Source organism: Mixophyes fleayi, chromosome 8, assembly GCF_038048845.1.
Source record: "Mixophyes fleayi isolate aMixFle1 chromosome 8, aMixFle1.hap1, whole genome shotgun sequence".
Lineage (NCBI taxonomy): Eukaryota > Metazoa > Chordata > Amphibia > Anura > Limnodynastidae > Mixophyes > Mixophyes fleayi.
The window spans coordinates 107510312-107530394 of NC_134409.1; the positions used below are offsets into that span (position 1 = coordinate 107510312).

The 20083-nt window shown below is 41.8% G+C and overlaps 1 protein-coding gene across 4 annotated transcripts in view; it reads left to right on the top strand.

Moving 5' to 3' along the window:
* Positions 1-20083, top strand: part of LOC142099562 (inter-alpha-trypsin inhibitor heavy chain H3-like) — a 214513-nt gene that overhangs the window by 178363 nt on the left and 16067 nt on the right. For all 4 annotated transcript variants that reach the window (XM_075183110.1, XM_075183112.1, XM_075183111.1 and 1 more), the window contains 3 exons: positions 8253-8288; positions 12780-12893; positions 14210-14414. In XM_075183110.1, the coding sequence (XP_075039211.1) occupies positions 8253-8288; positions 12780-12893; positions 14210-14414 (355 nt within the window). The remainder of the gene's footprint in view (positions 1-8252; positions 8289-12779; positions 12894-14209; positions 14415-20083) is intronic.

The following is a 20083-nucleotide window of genomic DNA, read 5'->3' on the forward strand; positions in this document are numbered from 1 at the left end:
GGTGCTACTTATTGCATTCGAGGCCTTCCAGAACAGATTCATGAGTGCCCTTGGACCCTTCTCTGAGTGTTGGCTTCTCTGCAGTGGGTGGAATGGGCACCAGTGTGTCTCTGCTACCCTTGAAGCCGTGATGCTGGTAGCCTACACCAGGTACCTGTCTGTCAAATAACCTGAGCCTAAGAAATTACTGTTCCACAACTTACTCTCCCGATCCAACATCCTGACAGTTAGTGTGACTTTTCAGGAAACAGTGTTTTGGACGTTCTCGGTTGCTGTCTCACTGTTTACTTTCCCTCTCAAGGTCTAGACTAGACTCTCCGTTACAAATTCATCCTAAGAGGGATCAAGAACATTTAAAAAATCAACAGGTTAAGAGGCAGCCCAGGAGTGATCTTTGGTAGCGGGGAAGGACTAGTGGGCGAAGCTATCAGTCACTTCAATCGAGTTCCAACTCTTATTCTATTCAATTCGTTCTACCGAGTACCGTTACTTTATGTCCACACTGGTTTGTGGCTAATCGAAAGTATGTGATTTGTTACCACTACTCATACATTATACATCTATTATCAATAACATGAATACCCTATCACCTATTATAACTCTAGGGCTATCACATTGAATAACAAAAGCTTTTAGTATGACACAGTAATACATTAGACACATTTCAATACACCTTTACCCAGACATATTTCATTGGTACACCAGTGTATACTTGAGGATCCTGCATGGTGGTAATTGGATGACGTGGATTTGTTTTACCTGGAGAAAACCCCATCTGCAGGAGAGATATGGGATGGCTCTATTGGTATCATTTTCCTGACATTCTCTTAATCAAGATAGGACGTTGCCGTCCTACTAGCTTGAGAAGAAATGTCTGGTGCACCCCAATATACTCTTACCAGCTTGCACATACCTTCTGTACCCAGCTGAGCCAGACCATGTGCTGCCTCCGCTGGGTCTGGAAGATACACTCTGGGAGCTACTGGTCTACCTTGTCCATATTTCCAGAGTCCACCAGACTCCTCACCACATCTCTTCACCTTCCATACAGTTAATTCTTCAGGTAACACAAATCTTCATATATTAACCAATATGTGTATGCGTGAATGTGTGTGTGTGTGTGTGTGTTCACATTTTAAAACTAAAGCAATACAACGAAAAACAAAACAAAACATAGATTTGTTAGCTGTCACATAAAACTCTGCTGTCTATTTGACAGCTATGTTCGCCCTGGTGTGACAGCCATGTATGGTCATGTGTGTAAGTGTGGACTTTACTAGCAGCTACTTCAATTGGTAACTGTGTCACTGTATAAAGTCCTGTATGTAGTGTCCCACTCATGTGCTGGTATTGCTATAAAAAGATTTTTCAGTCAACTCCACATCGCCCCCTAGACTAGAAAAATGCTGAAGACCAATGTATATCAATCGATTTTCCCTCTGCCAACTCACATGCCATTCTCAGTACCTCACATTCAGCTACTTGACTAAGTGAGAAAGGCAAAGGGGTCTATTTATATAACACTTTCTTCAAATATAACGGTATCCAGTACATGTCAATTTAACAGGGAAAAAATATAAAACACGAAAATTCTACATTTTCTAGGGTTTCACATTATGTCGTATCTTGTGGCACAAATCCTACTCCAATGTTCTACACAGAGATGCATATCTGTATGCCTAACCTCCAGCAATCTCCTATCCACCCTTTGTGCATACATATAAAGGCACATTTTTGTACAGGAGGCACAAAACACAAAAAAAAAAAAAACAGATATGCAATCTATAAAAAACATGACTCGTATTTCCACACAAAAACTTTTTGCTTAATATTAGCAGCTTCTATACACATAACACCAAACCCCTGACTGTTTCTGTAACTCATGTCAATCTAGTGTGTATATCCCTGAGTTTGTCTTATGAAAAAAAAAAATATGTTTTAGCCCCATTAATGAGACTATGTCTATGTCTTTTCGTATCTATACAAGAGCAGAGAGAGAGAGAGAGAGAGAGAGAAAGAAAGAAATAAAGAAAGATAGAGAGGTACTAGCATAGATGTAAAGAATGAGAAATAAGGGAGCAATGAATAATAGGTATACAAAGCTTTGAATACAAGGGTTTGAAAACAAACATACATGCAGAAAGGGAGATTTAACAGCAAAAATGACAGCTGGATTGGACTTTATGGGGAAAATGGCTGTATTCAATTCACTAATCCCCTTAGCTATTTGCTAAACTATGACCCCTCCCCATACTTGACTAGGGGGTCTTACGTCAACCGTGCAATCCAGTGTCATCCGTCATTTGTTCATTAAGAACTCGGTATCACATTAACTACATACCTTTTCAACGGACTTTCTGACTTATGACAGAGAAATGTAAAAAATTCAATCTTGATGACTCATTTGAGATACATAAAACGATATTTTGGAGCAAAGTATGTACATACTTCATTTTTGGATAATGATTCTCAGCCAAACAAATTATCATGAGTTACTGCAGTCTAAGACAAAGAGTGTTCCAATGATCCATTGTTAATTAGTCTTTCAAGAGTAATTCTTCTATTTCTCTATCCCACCCCTTTAAACACTAAGTCTATATATCTTTTGTGTACCCTTTATCTGTGAGAAGAAAAACAAGATAGTTATCTTAAAACAGCAAACAAAACAAACATTTTCATTCTTTTCCCTAGGCCAGCGATTAGGAAAACAAGCATTTGACAACATAAAACAAACAAACAAACTCAACAAAGATTACCTTTTAAATCAGTTTCTTTCTAAATCTGCACACTAATACTTACCACAGTTTTAACCTTTACCTTGCCTGGTTGTAGGACTACAGATATAACCTGATCTTTTTTTAGTTGACTATGGTTCTCCCTCAAACATTTACTGTTGTGGGGTGTGCAGATGCCTGTTGGAAAACCTCTGTGGGTGTCTATGTAATTCACCCTTAGGTGGCCCAAGTCTATTTGTTTCTGCTCTTGTCATTGTACAGCCCCTTGCTTGATGTCCTGTTTTATGGCATCTTAAACACTTCCTCAACTCATGTCGTTTCTGTTCCTTAAACCAGGTGTCATTATACTGTGGTCTTGTGTGCAGTCCCTCTGGTGCTGGGTTACTTACCATCATTAGCCTTTCACTCTGTGCTTTTTCCTTTTTACATATATTTTTATCATGTCCTATAACTGACTCCCTGAGAACACTTACAGTAATTCCTCTCCAGTGTGAAATAAGGTTTGCACCCTTCTTTTCAAGTTTTCCCTGAGGCCATCCATTAGAACTGAAACAGCAACCTCCCTGTAGTGTACATTATCCTTTATGTCTGAATCCCCAGTATATTTGGCCATCGCCATTAGAGTCCTGCAAAAATATTCTGTTGCTTTTTCACTGTCCTTTTGTTTGATAGTAAAAATTTTACTCCAGTCCACTATCACTGGAAAATATATAGGCAACTGAGTGATTATATGTCTAATATTGTCCTGATTATCATCCTCGGTTAAGGATTCATCCTCCTCCAACATACAATCCTTAATGAACTTTTGTGTATCAATATCGAGAGGAAGACAGGCTCTAAGCACCCTTCGCCACTCTTTATTAGTAGGCTCATGTGCATTACCTAAATGGCTTATAAATTTCTGACTCTTGGCCAAATCTTTTCTAGGATCAGGGAAATCAGACATAATTGAAAATATTTCAGACCTAGTCCATGGATCATGTTTTAAGAGAACTTCACCACCCTTGTCCGCCTTCCCATTGGGAACTGCTGTTGTGCGGACAGGATGTAAGTCTACCAAATCACTATGTTCTGAACTAGTTGCTGAAATTGCTGCTGCAGTACAATGGATGTCTCCCCCTGTGTTAACCTTTACATTATTCTCACCACTTTCAGCCGCTGCCCCTGCTGGTGGGGTCGTTCCTTTTCTTTGTCCTGAAACATTACTTTTAACATTACTTAAAACAACATACAAGTTACTAGTTACAGTTTTTACATTTTTGGTATTGGCTGTACTTTCCGCCCCGACCAAATTTTTTCTGGGGTGTGCTTGCGCTCAATTCACCATGCTTTGCAACGCACACTTCCGGAACGCTCATTTCTGGTACGCTCATTTCCGCTGTGCACGTGTTTTTCGCCACACCTACTTCCGCTGTGCATTCGCTGCTCTGCCACGTGTTGCCACAGTTTTTTAAACAATCAGCATGTTTATTTCTCACTTCCGTTGACTTAATCAACCATACTTTATCTTTTACGTTATTAAGTACCTCTGCATTAAAACTCCCTATTGTTGGGAAAGGCCTAACACAATCTTTGGTCATCTCGACCCTCGTGTCGCAATAAGCCATTGCGTATGCACCATATTTGTTACACATACGAAACCTTGCTGAATCAATAAGGCCTTCCTTAGGCAGTACACTGGCCATTTCTAGCATATGTTTATCACCTATTTGGAACAATACCCTTTATGCGGACCACCGATAACACCGCAGTACTCTGTCCCTTCCAGCAAACAATGCCCTTTATTATAAACACTCTACCGCTAGAGATCTCTTACTGGCCATGGACGTATTTGCTCAAGCCGCGTCCACTCGCTTCCTCTCGTACCAAACGAGGACCCCTAACACAGAAAATATCACTGTGGGACCCAAGGGCTATCAGCTCCTCGATACCCTGGCTAAGCCACAAAAATCTGTTGAGTTTATTACAACCGGTAGAACAAAGTCGATACAATCAACCAGCCTTTCCATTGTAATTCCTCCCCGCTGCCTTCCTAAGTTACAATCACGGCTTTCCTTGCCGTGTGGTCCGATCGCAACGCTTACAAATACTAACTATAAATAACCGTTGCGATTACTATTGGGAGCGCGCGCAAAAACTTCCTTTGTTTTCACTCCCGGTATACCTGCCCTGTATACCGTCCTTCAGTCGGGCAACCTGCCTCGTCAGACAGCAACTGAGCACCTCAACAATAAACAGTGTATCTACGTTACAAAATCACACGCTATACACCTTTTCAGCGCAGAAAATCAAAAGTTCCCAACAATAGTAATAATGTCTCAGAGGCTTTCACAAGTAATTATACTATGCACATATAATAACTATCAAAACGATTGTTTAACCACGTGGAAAATCTTACCGGAAGTTCACATACGCTAAGTAGGAAGTACACATACGCTTTGCAATGCAATACCCTTTAAAACGTAAAACGACAATCAAAAGAAACATTTTTCTTTCTTGTCCCTAGATTCAAACTAGCGTACCTTCAGACTATGCAACAACGGACATTCGGTTTCGCAACACAATGTGAACCACAGGTCTTGAACACATTGCGTTCTTTCCCGTATGAGACGCGTCCGTCAATCCACCCTTTGTTGAGGAACCAAAAACCGTAAGCGTTGCATACCTGCCGATAACGTAACCTCCAAACTCAGAGACCCCAAATTATTAAAGTAATTCTATAGTTTTCAAATAAGCATTGCACAAGCTATTGTATTGTGTTTCTAACGCACAAAGTGATTTATTTTAGCAGATGTAAATAGTCAACAGTTCAATACATTATTATATTATGATACAGTACAGTCAATACCAAAAGATACATACATACCGCTGCGCTACCCCGGGCCCCAGTGCACAGTATATCTGTCTAGAATACTGTGGTCAGAGTAGACTGAGGCTAGTGGGGGTGCAGCTATGATTATATATACAGTAGGTGTTATAGAGTGAACAATAGAGATGACGTGGCTTGCTTCTATAGGTCCAGACTTCAGATGGGTCCAGGGTAAACAGGTCATAGGCTGGTTCAATCTAAGGAATCCAAAGGTGGGGGTCATCTCTCCAGGGGATGAGCTCTGTTCTTCCCGCCTGAATCTCCAGTTACAATTAGTCTATTAGCATTTTATGGTCAGTATCATATTAAAGGTTTATTCCCTAACATCGATAACTAGAGTATGCAATGTGCGATCTCTTCGCCGAATGCACCGGACAGCTGCTGATGTAAAGGGGATTAATATGATATCAGACATGACACATCTCCTTTAACCTGAACCTTAAATAACAATGAAGTGTACATATAATCATATTATATAAACTAATAATAAACTAAATACTATCTGCTCATAAATGATTGTGTAACGGAACCAATATGAATATGAATTACATAAATAACTAAATGTTGTAATGCGAGTTTGTATGTGCGTATTCTACCTTGCAAACGCCGTATGCCACGTGCCACTGAGTGCAATCGACCAATAAAACAATATTAACCAATATACTTTCGTTCATCCAATTATACGACTTCGACACTACTTGGCACCAAATTGTTGCCGCAGGCAAACTTCAGAAATAGCAGTGGAATGCTGATATTATCTTTTCCGTTGTGTCCCTCGTTGTTTATAGTTTACTCAAAATATTTCTAGCTAATTGTGGAGAAGGGGAAACCCTAAAAATGGGTCTTTTTTACTCTGTAGTAAAGGAGCACTAGTTATACCAGTGAACCATAGATGTTGGCTAGGCCGCGCCCCCATCTGTGCATTTTCTTTCAAAAAACCTATACATGCCCTTTACTTGGTTGCATAGGTTGAAGGTAATCCTGAGAGCCTACAGAAAGCTAACTTCAACTCATGCCATTAGAAAACAATTAATTCGGAGGTTCTCCTGTCAATTGAGAAAAGACAATCCACATTGGTTAGATTATAACTCTGTATTTAATAAAATTGTCAATGGTTTTATGTTCAAAGTGAGCTAAAGGCCGTTACAACGGGCGAATACTCATAGCAGTTATTATCTGAGACCATACTATCGATCAGTGCACACTGTTAAGTTTGATGTTTGGATCCATAATCAAGGTTCTATGTGTATATCTGGACTATTTTTTATGTGTACACCATCGTTTTCTGCAGCCGCGGTTGTTATTTGTTTGTTCTGTTTTTGTTTTTAATTTATTGTCAGTTTATATACGTGTTTTTATACAGGTTATTTGGATTATTAAGTGACTGCAAATTTAGCTCACTTTGAACATAAAACCATTGTCAATTTTATTAAATACAGAGTTATAATCTAACCAATGTGGATTGTCTTTTCTCAATTGACAGGAGAACCTCCAAATTAATTGTTTTCTATACTGTTGACTACTAGCAGCGCGACCCCCATCTGTTGTTTTGTGTTTTCTAATACTATTGTGGGAGTGAGCTACCCATTGAAGGTCTGCAGCAGCGAAGTAGTATACCTATTAGTAGGTTTCTCCATTCCCTATTTCTCTCATATATTAGGCATTATCCCAGTTACCTCCAGTGTGCGCCCTAATCCCTTTTGGGATAATTTTTTCTGTATTCAACTCATGCCATTCAGCATTCTGGTGAGGGAAGCAGATATGTGTAAGAGCACATAACACTACACATAAATGCCTGGAGAATGTCGCCTGTGTGAGCCCTACAACCTGTGAGCACACAGAATGAGCAAACAAATGTAGAGCACACATTATGCTGTGCATCCCAGTTACTGCATTGGAGAAAGATGTTAATGGCTTTAGATCATCTCTCATCTGCTTATCCAGCTGCAGGAGGGTTGCTCTGTTAAAACTAAACATTTGCACAACCTCCAGCTCTGAGTGGGATTCCAGGGTCAAGTGTGCTCTAAAATCACATGGTCTGGGCAACCAGAGGAAACCCTGGTGCTAGTGCTGTTGATCTTCCTCCTTCCTTCTCCTCTGTTCACAAACAACAAGCTAATTTTCTGCTAACAAAATCTTCAAATAATAGCTTACTGACTCCATCTTCATACACCCACAGAATAGTACAGTTTTGTGGTCCTTTTTATAGACATCATAGGTCTGCATATACAAATGTGTTTTTGGCAATCTCAACAGAGATTCAATGATGCAGTGTTTTTAATCTGATGTTTTTCACAGTGAGATAGTGGTAATTTGCAAAATTGCAGGTTCATACATCTGACAATTTATATTATTATAATGGCTAAATGTTTGGGACAGTGATTTGCAATGTGACGCTTTTGTAAACATTGGGTATATTGCACTTTTATAGTAGTTCACACTTTCACATGTGGTTGACATATCACTGACAAACTTGCTGAAAAAAGTTTGATTTGGGCAAAGCGCAACTTATCACATTTTACATTAGTTGTTACAATTGTCTTGAAACTCAGAAAAGATAGCATTGATTTTTTAAAACAAAGCATTTATTCAAACTATTCTTTTTAGATTGTTGTCTATTTTAATTGTTGTAATATTTATTTTAGCAGATGACATCTATCAGGATATTCCTGTGCTATACGGGGGTAAAGTATTACTTATAGTTATAAGAATAATATTTAATCTATATTTTAATATAGTTTCTGTGGTTGTTGAAAGAAGTGTTGTGTCCTCATAATAACAAACATTAATAACTACTTGTCTCTTACTATGGTGGTAGTTTGCCTTATAGCAATGACGAAAAATAGTGTTGGTTATTGAGAGCCAATCCTGTCTCGCCTCCGACCATTTGAATTTTTGGCGCCGCGATGAGCCAATCTAAGCTCTATAAGCCGTTGGCCGCCGCCATCTTCAGTTCAGTTCGGTGGCACAGCCGACGGAAGAGGACGTCGTAGGACATCCAGAAGGAAAGTAGATGTGGATGCCCGGGGAAGTGGCAGGGAGCCCTTATAAGGGCTAGGAGCTACCCTGCCAAGAGAAGACGACGGAGAAAACGGCGCGGCAAGAAAAGAAGATTGCACGCAAGTCAGAAGACGCCGAGATCAAAGAAAAGAAGAATTCATCGGCTGGTAGCCCTTGTAACGGCTAAAAGCACCCCTGCCAAGAAGACAGTGGGAAACAGCACACCGAAGAGGAGAAGAGGCACTGACGGTTGGAGGGCCTGGAAGACTCGGAGTCCCTGGGGCAAGTAGAGTATCCTACGCAGAGCAGGTAAGTATAAAATACTCTGTTAGTTCGGGCAGAAGGCCCGTGGGCATTTCGGGCACTAGGCCCATTGGCACTGGAAGTGGGCGCAAGGGCCTGGCACAGTTAGGGCATAATAAGGGTTTATTTGGGCAGGAGGCCCATTTGGTAGTTCTGGGGTACTATTCCCCTTGTTCTGGACACTAGGCTATAGAGGTTAGGTGCAGGGCACAAGGCCCTTAGCTAGTGATTGGGGCACAAGGCCCTCTTGCTTAGTGAGTGGGCACAAGGCCCATTTGGTAGTTGGACAGGAAGGCCATAGCTATTAGAATGGCATTAGTCCCTTGAGTATAGGTAGGGTGGAAGGCCCAGAGTTAGCTGGGCACCAGCCCCTTATAGAAGGAGGGCCGAAGGCGTAGAGAGGCACAGCCCTCTGTTTCCTGGGGCGCGAGGCTCCTGATACGGTAGCTGGGCAGCAGGCCCTGATTGCTACAAGGATACTGGGACTTTGTTAGAAGGGCATTAGGCCCTTGTGGTTAGAGGGACATTAGGTTCCCTGTGTTGGTTGGGACAGTAGGCCTTCATAGTTTATAGTGGGGCAAAAAGCCCTTGTGGTTAGAAGGGTGTTAGACCCTTGGTAGTGATGAGGACATTAGGTCCTGGTAGTCTTTAGGAGGGCACTCTGCCCATGATGTTGGTTCCCAACCGATCTTCCCCAACCTGCTGCACATTGCCTACCCTTTATAGATTCTACCCAAGGAACACTTGGTTCCTTGAGTAGTGTAGAAGGAATAGAGTGGCATACAAGGCCCCTCTAACAGTCCAAAAGGTCACCTAAGGTCCTGAACCCCAAGGTTTCAGTTTAACAGCCGTGGCTCAGGCCGTGGGTGGATGCCTGCGGAGTGGCTGATTTTGAGCGGACCCGGGCGGCTTAGGACATGTGACCAGGTGTGAGGGGTGGTTTCCATTCGTGGAGAAGAAAGATATGGTGCGTCTCATAGTTGTCCCTCAGGATCGGGTGAGTACCTGAGGTGTCGGGAGGGGTATTGCAGTTTGTGTGACTTTGTCTCCTCTGGCACCCGTTACACAGCAACGCTCTCTACCAGGGTCTCTTCCATGCAAAATGTTCCCCTCTCTCTTAGGGTTCTCTTTAGTGATATGGGGTTCTACCCCTCTCTGGGATTAGGGACTCCACCCCTCTGTATGTGCAGCCACACTACTGCATGCATTAATCCCCATTTCTCTTTTGAGGTCCTTACCCTTATGGGCTCCCCACTCTTGCTTAGGGGACAGTAGTGATTGTCTCTAGACAGCAAGCGCCACTCACCCAATCCTGGGTAATGCCAGGGGACCCTGGAACACCCACCTCCACTGTCCAAGGTCCCCAACTTTCACATCAGCTCTGCTGGTCCTGTCCCTATCTCTGTCTCTCCTATGGTGGCTCTCTCCCACCTTGCTGACAGCCCCTCCTTCTTCTCACTCAGTCTCTCACAGGTTGGGCTAGGTTATCACCATAGCAACCTGCTTGTGTCACTTTTAACAAACACCTAACTTGCCCTTTAGGTGACCCCTCCTGTATTCACTGGGGTGCAGAGTTTACTAAAACGCCACTAGAAGGAATTACAGAAAGATATTTCCCACCCACTTTTAAATGATAATCATCCACTCTCACCATTAAATTAATACCCAGCCTCCACCACTATTATAGTAACAGCCTCTTTCCCTCTGATTCTCTCACCACACTTACCTTCTTCCACCTGGCTCTGTAGATTTTAGAGGCAGACTTTTTTCTACCTCTCCTATTTCCTTCACACTCCTGCAAAACGGGGGGGTGGGAGGCAGGGGCGGGCTGGACCGGGGGGCAGGGGGGCAGTGGTCCCCCGGGCCGCTATGTCTAACAGCTGTTTGGGCCGGATGCCCCCCCCCCCCCGTGGATGCAATACGTGTCATGTGATGCGGCCGCCTGTGCACCCCCCGGGCTGCAACCTGCCAACCCGCACCTGGTGGGATGCACAATGTAGATAGGAGTTACGGGATGATCTGAAGATACACAATAGTACAGTGGCTGGTCCTGAGGAAGGGACCTGCCTATCTACAAGTCCAGAAAGTAGGGCAGGGTTTCCAGGGACAACTTGGGACATCTCCTAAGTGCATTCCTGCCAGTCAACCATATCAAGAGCTCTACAAACAACTGGCCATATAGGAGGTTGGCTAGATAGAAGCCTTTACTGAACATAAACAACATCAAAGCACATTTAGGGGTATATTTACTAAATTGCGGGTTTGAAAAAGTTTAGATGTTGCCTATAGCAACCAATCAGATTCTAGCTGTCATTTTGTAGAATGTGCTAAATAAATGCTATAATGCTAAGGGGCAACATCTCCACTTTTCAAACTCGCAGTTTAGCAAATCTAGCCCCTGGTGTTTGCCAGAAAACATCAGACTGGGATAAAGTTTTGTGTTCAAATGCAGCAAAAATTGAGGTTTTTGAACCCAATTCAAAACATTATGTGTAGTGCAAACCTAGCACTGTCCATTCCTCAGCAAACACCATTCCAACAGTGAAGTATGGGAGTGGCACCATCATGTTGTGTGGATGCTTTTCCTCAGCGGAGACCAGTCATCTTGTTAAAATTGAAGGACGTATGGATGGTGCAAAATACAGGGAGATACTGCAAGACAACCTTCTTCAGTCTAATAGAAAACTAAAGCTTGGGAGAAAGGTCACCTTTCAGCAGATAATAATCCCAAACACAAGGCCAAAGGGACACTAGCTTGGTTGAACATTACAAAGGTGAATCTACAATGGTCAAGTCAGAGTCCAGGGAGTAAAGTTATCAAGCTGCATATTTGAAAAAGTGGAGATGTTGCCTATAGCAATCAGTCAGCTCTCATTTATTTAGTACAATCTACAAAATGACAGATAAAATCTGATTGGTTGCTATAAGCAAGATCTCCCCTTTTTCAAACCTGCAGCTTGATGTATTTACCCCCAGATCTCAATCCTTGGCCACAAGCATCATCTAATCAACCTGAACAATCTGAAGCAAATCTGCAAGCAAAAATGGGCAAAAATCACTACCAAACACTGTGCAAAACTGGTAGAAACTTACTCCAACAGGCTTAGGGCTAGATTTACTAAGCTGCGGGTTTGAAAAAGTGGGGATGTTGCCTATAGCAACCAATCAGATTCTAGCTTTCATTTATTTTGTACCTTCTACAAAATGACAACTAGAATCTGATTGGTTGCTATAGGCAACATCCCCACTTTTTCAAACCCGCAGCTTAGTAAATCTAGCCCTTAAACTTGTTATTGCAGCAAAAGTTGATTTTACCAAGTACTAGTCTGCAAGGTTTGAATGCTGAATGGAAGCAACATTTTTCAGTTTCCTTTTTAAAAAAATAAATTAAACAAAATATGCAGACAAATAATGAATTATGAGTTTGAAAATGTACTTTAAGAGCATACAGGTTCACAATAAAATAATGTCTGGATCAATCTGTGTAAGTGTAATTTTTAATAAAGACAAATCTGTTCTCTTTTTAGAAGGTTGAATAATTTTGCAAGCTGATATATATGGCACTGATGAAGATGTTTTATGCTTGTAGTAGGACACTTGTTCTTTAGTCCCATGGAATTATTTTTTTCCCCTGGGTAATGCAAATGTTGTGTGTATATTGGTGAATTCAGTCACCCAGGCATATGAAGAACTAGATTTCTGAGTGACAGAAGATAGACAAATGTTATTGCTTTAAAGTTTAAAATACAGTTTAAAATAATAATAATAAATCTTTTTAGCAAATATAAGGAAGTCAATTTCACTGCAATTATGTGAATAGCTTCATATTAAATCAGGAAGAAGGGATCGTTTTATGTTATGTGTACTTTCAGCTGATGCAGACCCTCACTTTGTGATAAATGTTCCACACAAGAAGGACGCATTATGCTTCAATATTCAAGAGAAGCCCGGTGTGGTGCTGAATCTTATTAAGGACCAAGAACTAGGTATGCTATAGCTTTATTATAGTCCTCCTTTTTATACATTACATTGCCTTGTGTCATGTGACATTTTATTTAAGCTGTCACTCATCTTGTAGCCGATTTTTACATCATCCTTTTTTTTGTTTTCTCTAGATCAAAAATATATATCTTAGATTTAGATCTACATATAATTCACAAGTCTGTAGTATTACTTATATATTATATCTTATAACCTATATGTTATTTATTATGGGGGCCATGTGGAGTTTGATGCAAATTGCGTTTTCAGCGTATAATGTTCTGCTTTACTTCTGCGTAAGCACACAAAGCACGAGTTCTGAAAATAGTGCTTTATATTATATTTATTATATTTTCTTTATATCTTTAATATCTCAGTAGTTATATCTTATAAGGTATATGTTATATCTTGTTATAACTTATTTACTATAACTTTCTAAACATTCATATGCAGCACCTAATCGTCCATTTCACCCCAACCATGTTGAATAGACCACTTAGTTACTTTATGCAGACAATATCAAATAGTTGGAACTGCTTTATGACTTACTGCTGTGGGACTGTCCTCGCGATAAGTATTTGTTAAATTGCAGTGATAAGTGATTTTTGTTTTATCTTTGCTATAAGTAGCGATGCAAAAATCAACCATATTGCCGCAATCAGGGCTGAGTTTATAAATAGGCCTCACAGTTTTTTATATTAGTATTATCTTTTTCAATAACCATTTCAAACTGGGCAGCAAACTATCCACTTAGGCTAATACCAGCATAATTATGGACTATAACCTAAATCTATACTAGAGAAGAGAACCAACAAGTATTCCACAAATCTGGATTTTGACATAATGGAACTCTGAAAAGAACCTAAGTCCTGCACCTTACAGGCCCTGCAGCTTGTTATAGATGTATAATAGAAACCTACAGACCACTAGAAATATGGAGCATAGCATAACTATAAGATAATTCCAGTACACTCTCACAGGTCTTAGGGCATCACTAGGGAAGTGCTGGCAAATTTTAGCCTGGGGGGGAAGACCTGACTCAACAGCCTATTAGGAACATTTTAAAGGAAAAAAATGCAGGTGGTCCAGTGACCCAGTCCAATGTAGCTCACTAAGGGACCGGCCCCGGGGGCAGATGCCCCCCTGCTACTGGGCATCACATAACTTTATAATACTAGAATACTTTTTATTTTATGAACAGTTTTCTAATAGTAATAAGTAATAACATAAAACAAACAATCATATATATTTGTAATAAAATCCTCAAATCACTCCTTAAAGAATATTTCTGATAATAGTGTCAGTGTATTTGCTTCCTTAGGCATTGCAGTCAACGCAGAGCTTATTGGAAATAAGAAAACAGACAACAATGTGATATCAAATGAAACCTATTTTGGAAGACTGGGAATTGTAAACAGAGAGAAAAGACTGAAAATTGAGGTGACCACTCAGATGATCACTATCCTAAATGGTGATGACACGGAAATGTTCACATGGGGAGAAATAACATCTGTAAGCAAGGAAGGGTAAGGAATGAATGTTACTCAATAGTCACTAAATTCGCAAATCTGCACTAGCTCATAAGTACAGTCCATGTGAGAACTATGCCTCTCCCATAACCATGGCCGGATTAACCCGAGGTCTAACTAGTCTACAGCCCAGGGGGCTCGGGCATCCAGGGGACCCTTGAAAGTGCTCAGCTCAGAGCTATAACGAGGCATGAGCGGGTGGTGCCGTCACCCAGGGCGCAAGGCCACGGGGGCGCAGCAGCCGCCCGCTACCTGCCTCTGTACATTCACCCTTTAATTTTAGCAGTGGAACGTGCGTTCCACTGACATGAAGTTCGGCATTTGGAACTCAAACTTGCGTTCCAAATGCCGAACTTCCTGTCAGTGGAACGCATGCGGAAGTAAGTAAAAGTCTCTCTCTTTCTCTCATAAAAATATCCTTTGATCCAACTTTACACACTTCAACTTTCATTTACAGTTTGCACCTGCTTTCTAACTTACTTTATAGAACCCAGCACAAGTTCATATAAGTATTACTTTATTTTACAAAAAGTCATAACTGCATCAATCACCAGCAGATTTCTGTCTCAATTCCTCTATCTAAAAGATATGGTTTACACAGTGCCCAGCAGTGGCGCACGCAGGGGGGGTTTCTGGGTGTCCAGAAACCCCTCCCTCTCCGCTAACAAAGTGCTCCTACACACGGCACTGTACTATACAGCAGCCGCGGCGTTGTCAAAGAAGCATCCACGGCGGTGCTGTATTGTATTGTATTGTATACAGCACCGCCGCGGACGCTTCTTTGACAGCGCCAAGGCTGCTGTATAGTACAGTGCTGCCGAAACTGAGCTGCTGCGCATGTGCGGGCGCATGCACAGCAGCTCTCTCGCTGTTTTTTTGGGGTTTTTTCAGCGGGGGGGGGGGGGGAACCACCCCCCTAACAATCCTGCGTGAGCCCTGCCCAAGTACTTCACTTATAATATTTAATATAGCTACTCCAGTCTGTTAGGCTATATTAATGTCAATGCACCCACAGTGGGAAATGCAGGTAGGTATGCAGCAACTGAGAAGAGATCAAAATTTTTAAGTGCCTGTACACTTTGTCTCATCCCTGCAAAATGAACTAAGATATGAAAGCAAATACTGAATAAACAGGATTTCTTTTCCTATATCTGTCCAAAGCCAGCCTTCATTTTACTGCAGCAAATCCTTTCTTCATTGAAGCGATTCAGATACTGCTTTCATAGTTTGGTAAAGCAGTGAAGCTTCTATACCTGTTACATTCATGTTTCACCCTCAAAACTGTAATCTAACTCTCGAAACTTTGTTAGGGGAAATGACCAGTGCAAATGGGAACACCACCAAAACAAATAATACCTTGTGCTTTCTGATACATTTGATTCAGTGCGCCACAGTCCCATCATTTCACATTTTACGAGACTAAAGCAAAGATGTTGCAGAACATCCTCTCTTTTTCACAAGGTCCATGCAGAAAAAAATAATAAAATAAAATAAGAGTCCAGATACATAATAATGGAAAAGTAAAAAAAAAAAAATAAGGTTCACAACATACAAGTGTTCTGAGCATGAGTCCATATTCTTCTGGAATCTGGAGAAGAAAAATAAAATGCCACTAATATCTGATCTTCCCAGTTTGACTGGTCACAACCTTATTTGGGCATGTAAGGGCGGAGGTGATCCTCAATGGTGCCAACCACCCAATGGGTAAGCTGATCCTGGCAGGCAGAGGCAGACGCTGCATAACTTGAGGATTGTGGCTTTGCTTTTAGGAGTCTGCAAGTGCTGTCTCTCAATGAAGACGAACGATGACTGGCTAGGATAGATAGATAGATAGATAGATATAGATATATGATGCATTTGCAAATATGTGTAACAGAATTCTTTCAGTAAAGTGCTAGCCACACATCCACATTAGGTTGGCCACACCCACTTGCTAATGTCACTCCCACTTAGATGGGGGGCGCCGATGCCCTGTCTCACCTAGGGCACTAAAATGTCTAATTACGGCACTGGCTCAGCAGCACTATTGAACGGTGCGGGGATGGGGACGCCCCCGGCCTGATCACTGCTTCTGAGCCTGTCACTGTAGTCCTTCCGCAGCGCTCAGTAATCTCTTTACTGAGAAGATCTCGTGAGAGTGAGACTAGGAGTCTCACTCTCACGAGATCTCCTCAGTAAGGAGCTTACAGCGCGTCGCAGAAGGACTACAGTGACAGGAGAAGGAGGTAAGTGCTTGGTTGGGGGGGCGGCTCACAGGGTGGGCCTCAGTGAGCCGGCCTCACGGATGGCGGCTCACATGAGGGGCCTCATGGGGGAATGGAGGCCCCCTTAGTCCAGGTGCCTCCATTCCCTTAATCCAGCCCTGCCCATAACCTTTCTCTCCAGTGTGCACTGATACACAACAGTCATATCCAGAAGTGCAAAACTGCAGGCCCACAGTTAAAATAATGTTTTGTGACTTCATGTGTCTGTTTTTCTGACTTCGTGCAGCGAATTTGAACATGATAATAATAGTGTTTTAAGGAGTACTGGGTTGATCAAGCTGTTCCCTACTAAATGAGATATTTAAATGAGATTTAAGGGGTGGAGAGGGCACAGTTACATGGATGTTCAGCAATGAGCTGCAGAGACATTTTCCACAACAAAAGGATTTGTTTTATTTAGAGATGCTCACCTACCCCCGTGTTTTGGTTTTGGTTTTGGTTTTGGATCTGGATTACCGTCGTCTTTTGGTTTTGGTTTTGTCAAACAGTCATTGCGTGTTTTGGTTTTGTTTGGTTGTGTTTTGCTATTTTGTTTAAGAAGCAATGTTTTTGGGCCTAAAATTACCAAATTTAGTGTTCCACCTGTTTCTTGGATAAGTAATGTAATTGTAAAGCTAATAAATTATCCAAAAAACAGTTTAATTCCTGGTAGGCCTTCATTAATTCTACACACAAACCAGATTGTCTTCCTCTCCATCTATGAATATTGGCAATGCAGCCATCGTCTTTGGATGTATATTACACCCTAAACTTATACTTAAATATGTAAAGAAATGGACAAAGGCAGTTTGGTTTCTGTCTCTAGGCCCCCCTCCACTTGCATAAAATACCAAAAAATTCAGCCGTTATAGACTGTACAATATTAATTGAAATGGAGAAAGCCAGTTTGGTATCTGTCTCTCTCTAGGCCCCCCTCCACTTGTATAAAATACCAAAAAATTCAGCCCTTATAGACTGTACAATATTAAGAGAAATGGACAAAGACAGTTTGGGGTCACTCTGTGTATGACACCCTACCCTTAAGGAGAAATTGCCCAAACAGCAGCCTTTCAAGACGGTACGTGATATGGAAATGTCCCAAGTCCCTTTCCTCTTTGGGGGTAGATTGCACTTACTTAGAAAGTTTTAAAAAGATGTTATCATCATCATCTGGAGCTTCATCCTCACCCTCATCAGTGTGTACGTCATCACAGACTATCAATTCATCGCTGCTTGAATCCGCCATTAGAGAACAGTCAGTGCTTGGATGTCTTGGATGGTGAAGGCCTTCCTCGTGGAAGATGTAGTTCATTTTTATAAACATCATTTTCTCCACATTTTTGGGAAGTAACCTTCGACGGCGATCACTGACTAAGTTCCCTGCTGTGCTGAACACTCGTTCAGAGTACACACTGGAGGGTGGGCAGCTTAAGTATTGCAAAGCAAGTTTGTACATGGGTTTCCAAATTGCCTGCTTTTCTTCCCAGTAAGGAAAGGGACTGTCTGACATTTCCATATCAATTACCTCTTGAAAATAATCCTTCACCATCCTTTGCATGTTAATACTCATATTGGATGGAGTTATGGGCAAGGTCACACATTTTTTAGAAAAATCCTTCAAACCAGCCCAGATGTTAAACTGTTCTGGTCTGCCCTCTGCGTCTTCCCTGCTTCTTTTTTGGAAATTAAATTTTTTACGAGCAGCAGCTGCTTGAGAAACTGAAGGAGGACACGTCGTCAAGCCAAGGCCCAGTTCAGCGGACAACTTGCTGAGCAATAGCTCCTTTGCAAAAGTTCACATCTCGTTCATTTTGAAGAAAAGACTCAATGTAGGTCTTAAACCTTGGATCAAACACTGTGGCCAAAATGTACTATTCTGAGTTCAAGATCTTAATAACTCGAGGATCGTTGTGAAGCGAATTAAGTACTTGATCGACAAGGCCAAAATATTTTGAGGAATTGCTTGCTTTCATCTCCTCCTTCAGTTTCTCAAGCTGCTTTTTCACTAGTCTAATTAAAGGAATGACTTGGCTCAAACTAGCACAATCTGCACTCACTTCACACATCACAACTTCAAATGGTTTCAGCACCTTGCACAGCACTGAAAGGATTCCCCACTGTGCAAGAGTGAAATACATGCTCCCTCCTTTCCCAATGTCAAGGCTTGTGCAATACGCTTGGATGACTTTGCGCTGTTCCTCCATCCTCTGCATCATGTACAGGGTGGAATTCCACCTAGTTACCACCTCTTGCTTAAGTTGGTGGCAGGGCAAGTTAAACTGCTCTTGGAGCTGTTGCAATCTCCTGCATGCTGTGGCAGAATGCCTGAAATGGCCTGAAATCTTACGGGCCACCGAAAGCATCTCCTGCACCTCACGGTTATTTCTTAGGAAGCTCTGCACCACCAAGTTGATGGTGTGAGCAAAACAGGGTATGTGCTGAAAATCACCCAGCTGTAATACTCACACTATATTGTTGGCGTTATCAGAAATGACATATCCTGGGGAGAGTCCAAGTGGTATAAGCCATGTATCAATCACATCTCTTAGTTTGCGTAAAAAATTGACAGCTGTATGCCTGTTAGTGAAGCCGGTGATACAAAGAGTGGCCTGCCTGTGACAAATGTTACGTACTGGTGTACATGCTGCTGCTGTTCCTGCTGGTGAAGGTGAATGACCAACCCAGTGGGCTGTCACAGTCATATAGTCTTTGGCTTGACCACTTCCACTTGTCCACATATCTGTGGTTGTCACGGGCACTAGGAGTTTTACCCAGAATTCACCAGGTGTAGCTACACTTACCAGAAGTGTGGACCTCTGGGTAGTGTGGTGAATCAGTGGAACCATACAGTAGAATAGAGGAAAGGAATGTCAATAGTATAAATGCTGAGTCTTGGCACCGTGGAACTGTGATGGTACAGCAGTTTAGTAAACAGGATAAAATGAGAAAAGAGTCCAAGTGCCTTAGCACGCAGGTAGCATATAGCAGGCCAGTACTTGATAACTGGATAACGTTAGGCAAAGACCAATCAACAATATAGTAGAAAAGTCAGCGACTTGCAGCTACAATACAGAGGCACTTGTAGACTTTAGTCCAGCTAATAGGTACCATGCAGAGTAGTAGCTATATCACAAGGAAACATGAATGGTCTACAGCTGGTAAGTTTCACCACGGATATGTAGAGAAGACTTGTCCAGCACAGGTGTGTAACAGAATAGCGTGAGTGGTCTGCAATTGGCAAGTTGTACCACTGATGTGAAGGGAAGACTTGTCCAGGCGCAGGCATGGAACGGAGTAACGTGAGTGGTCTGCAATAGGCAAGTTTTACCACTGATGTGTAGAGAAGACTTGTCCAGGTGCAGGCGTGGAACGGAGAAACGTGAGTGGTCTGCAATAGGCAAGTTATACCACTGATGTGAAGGG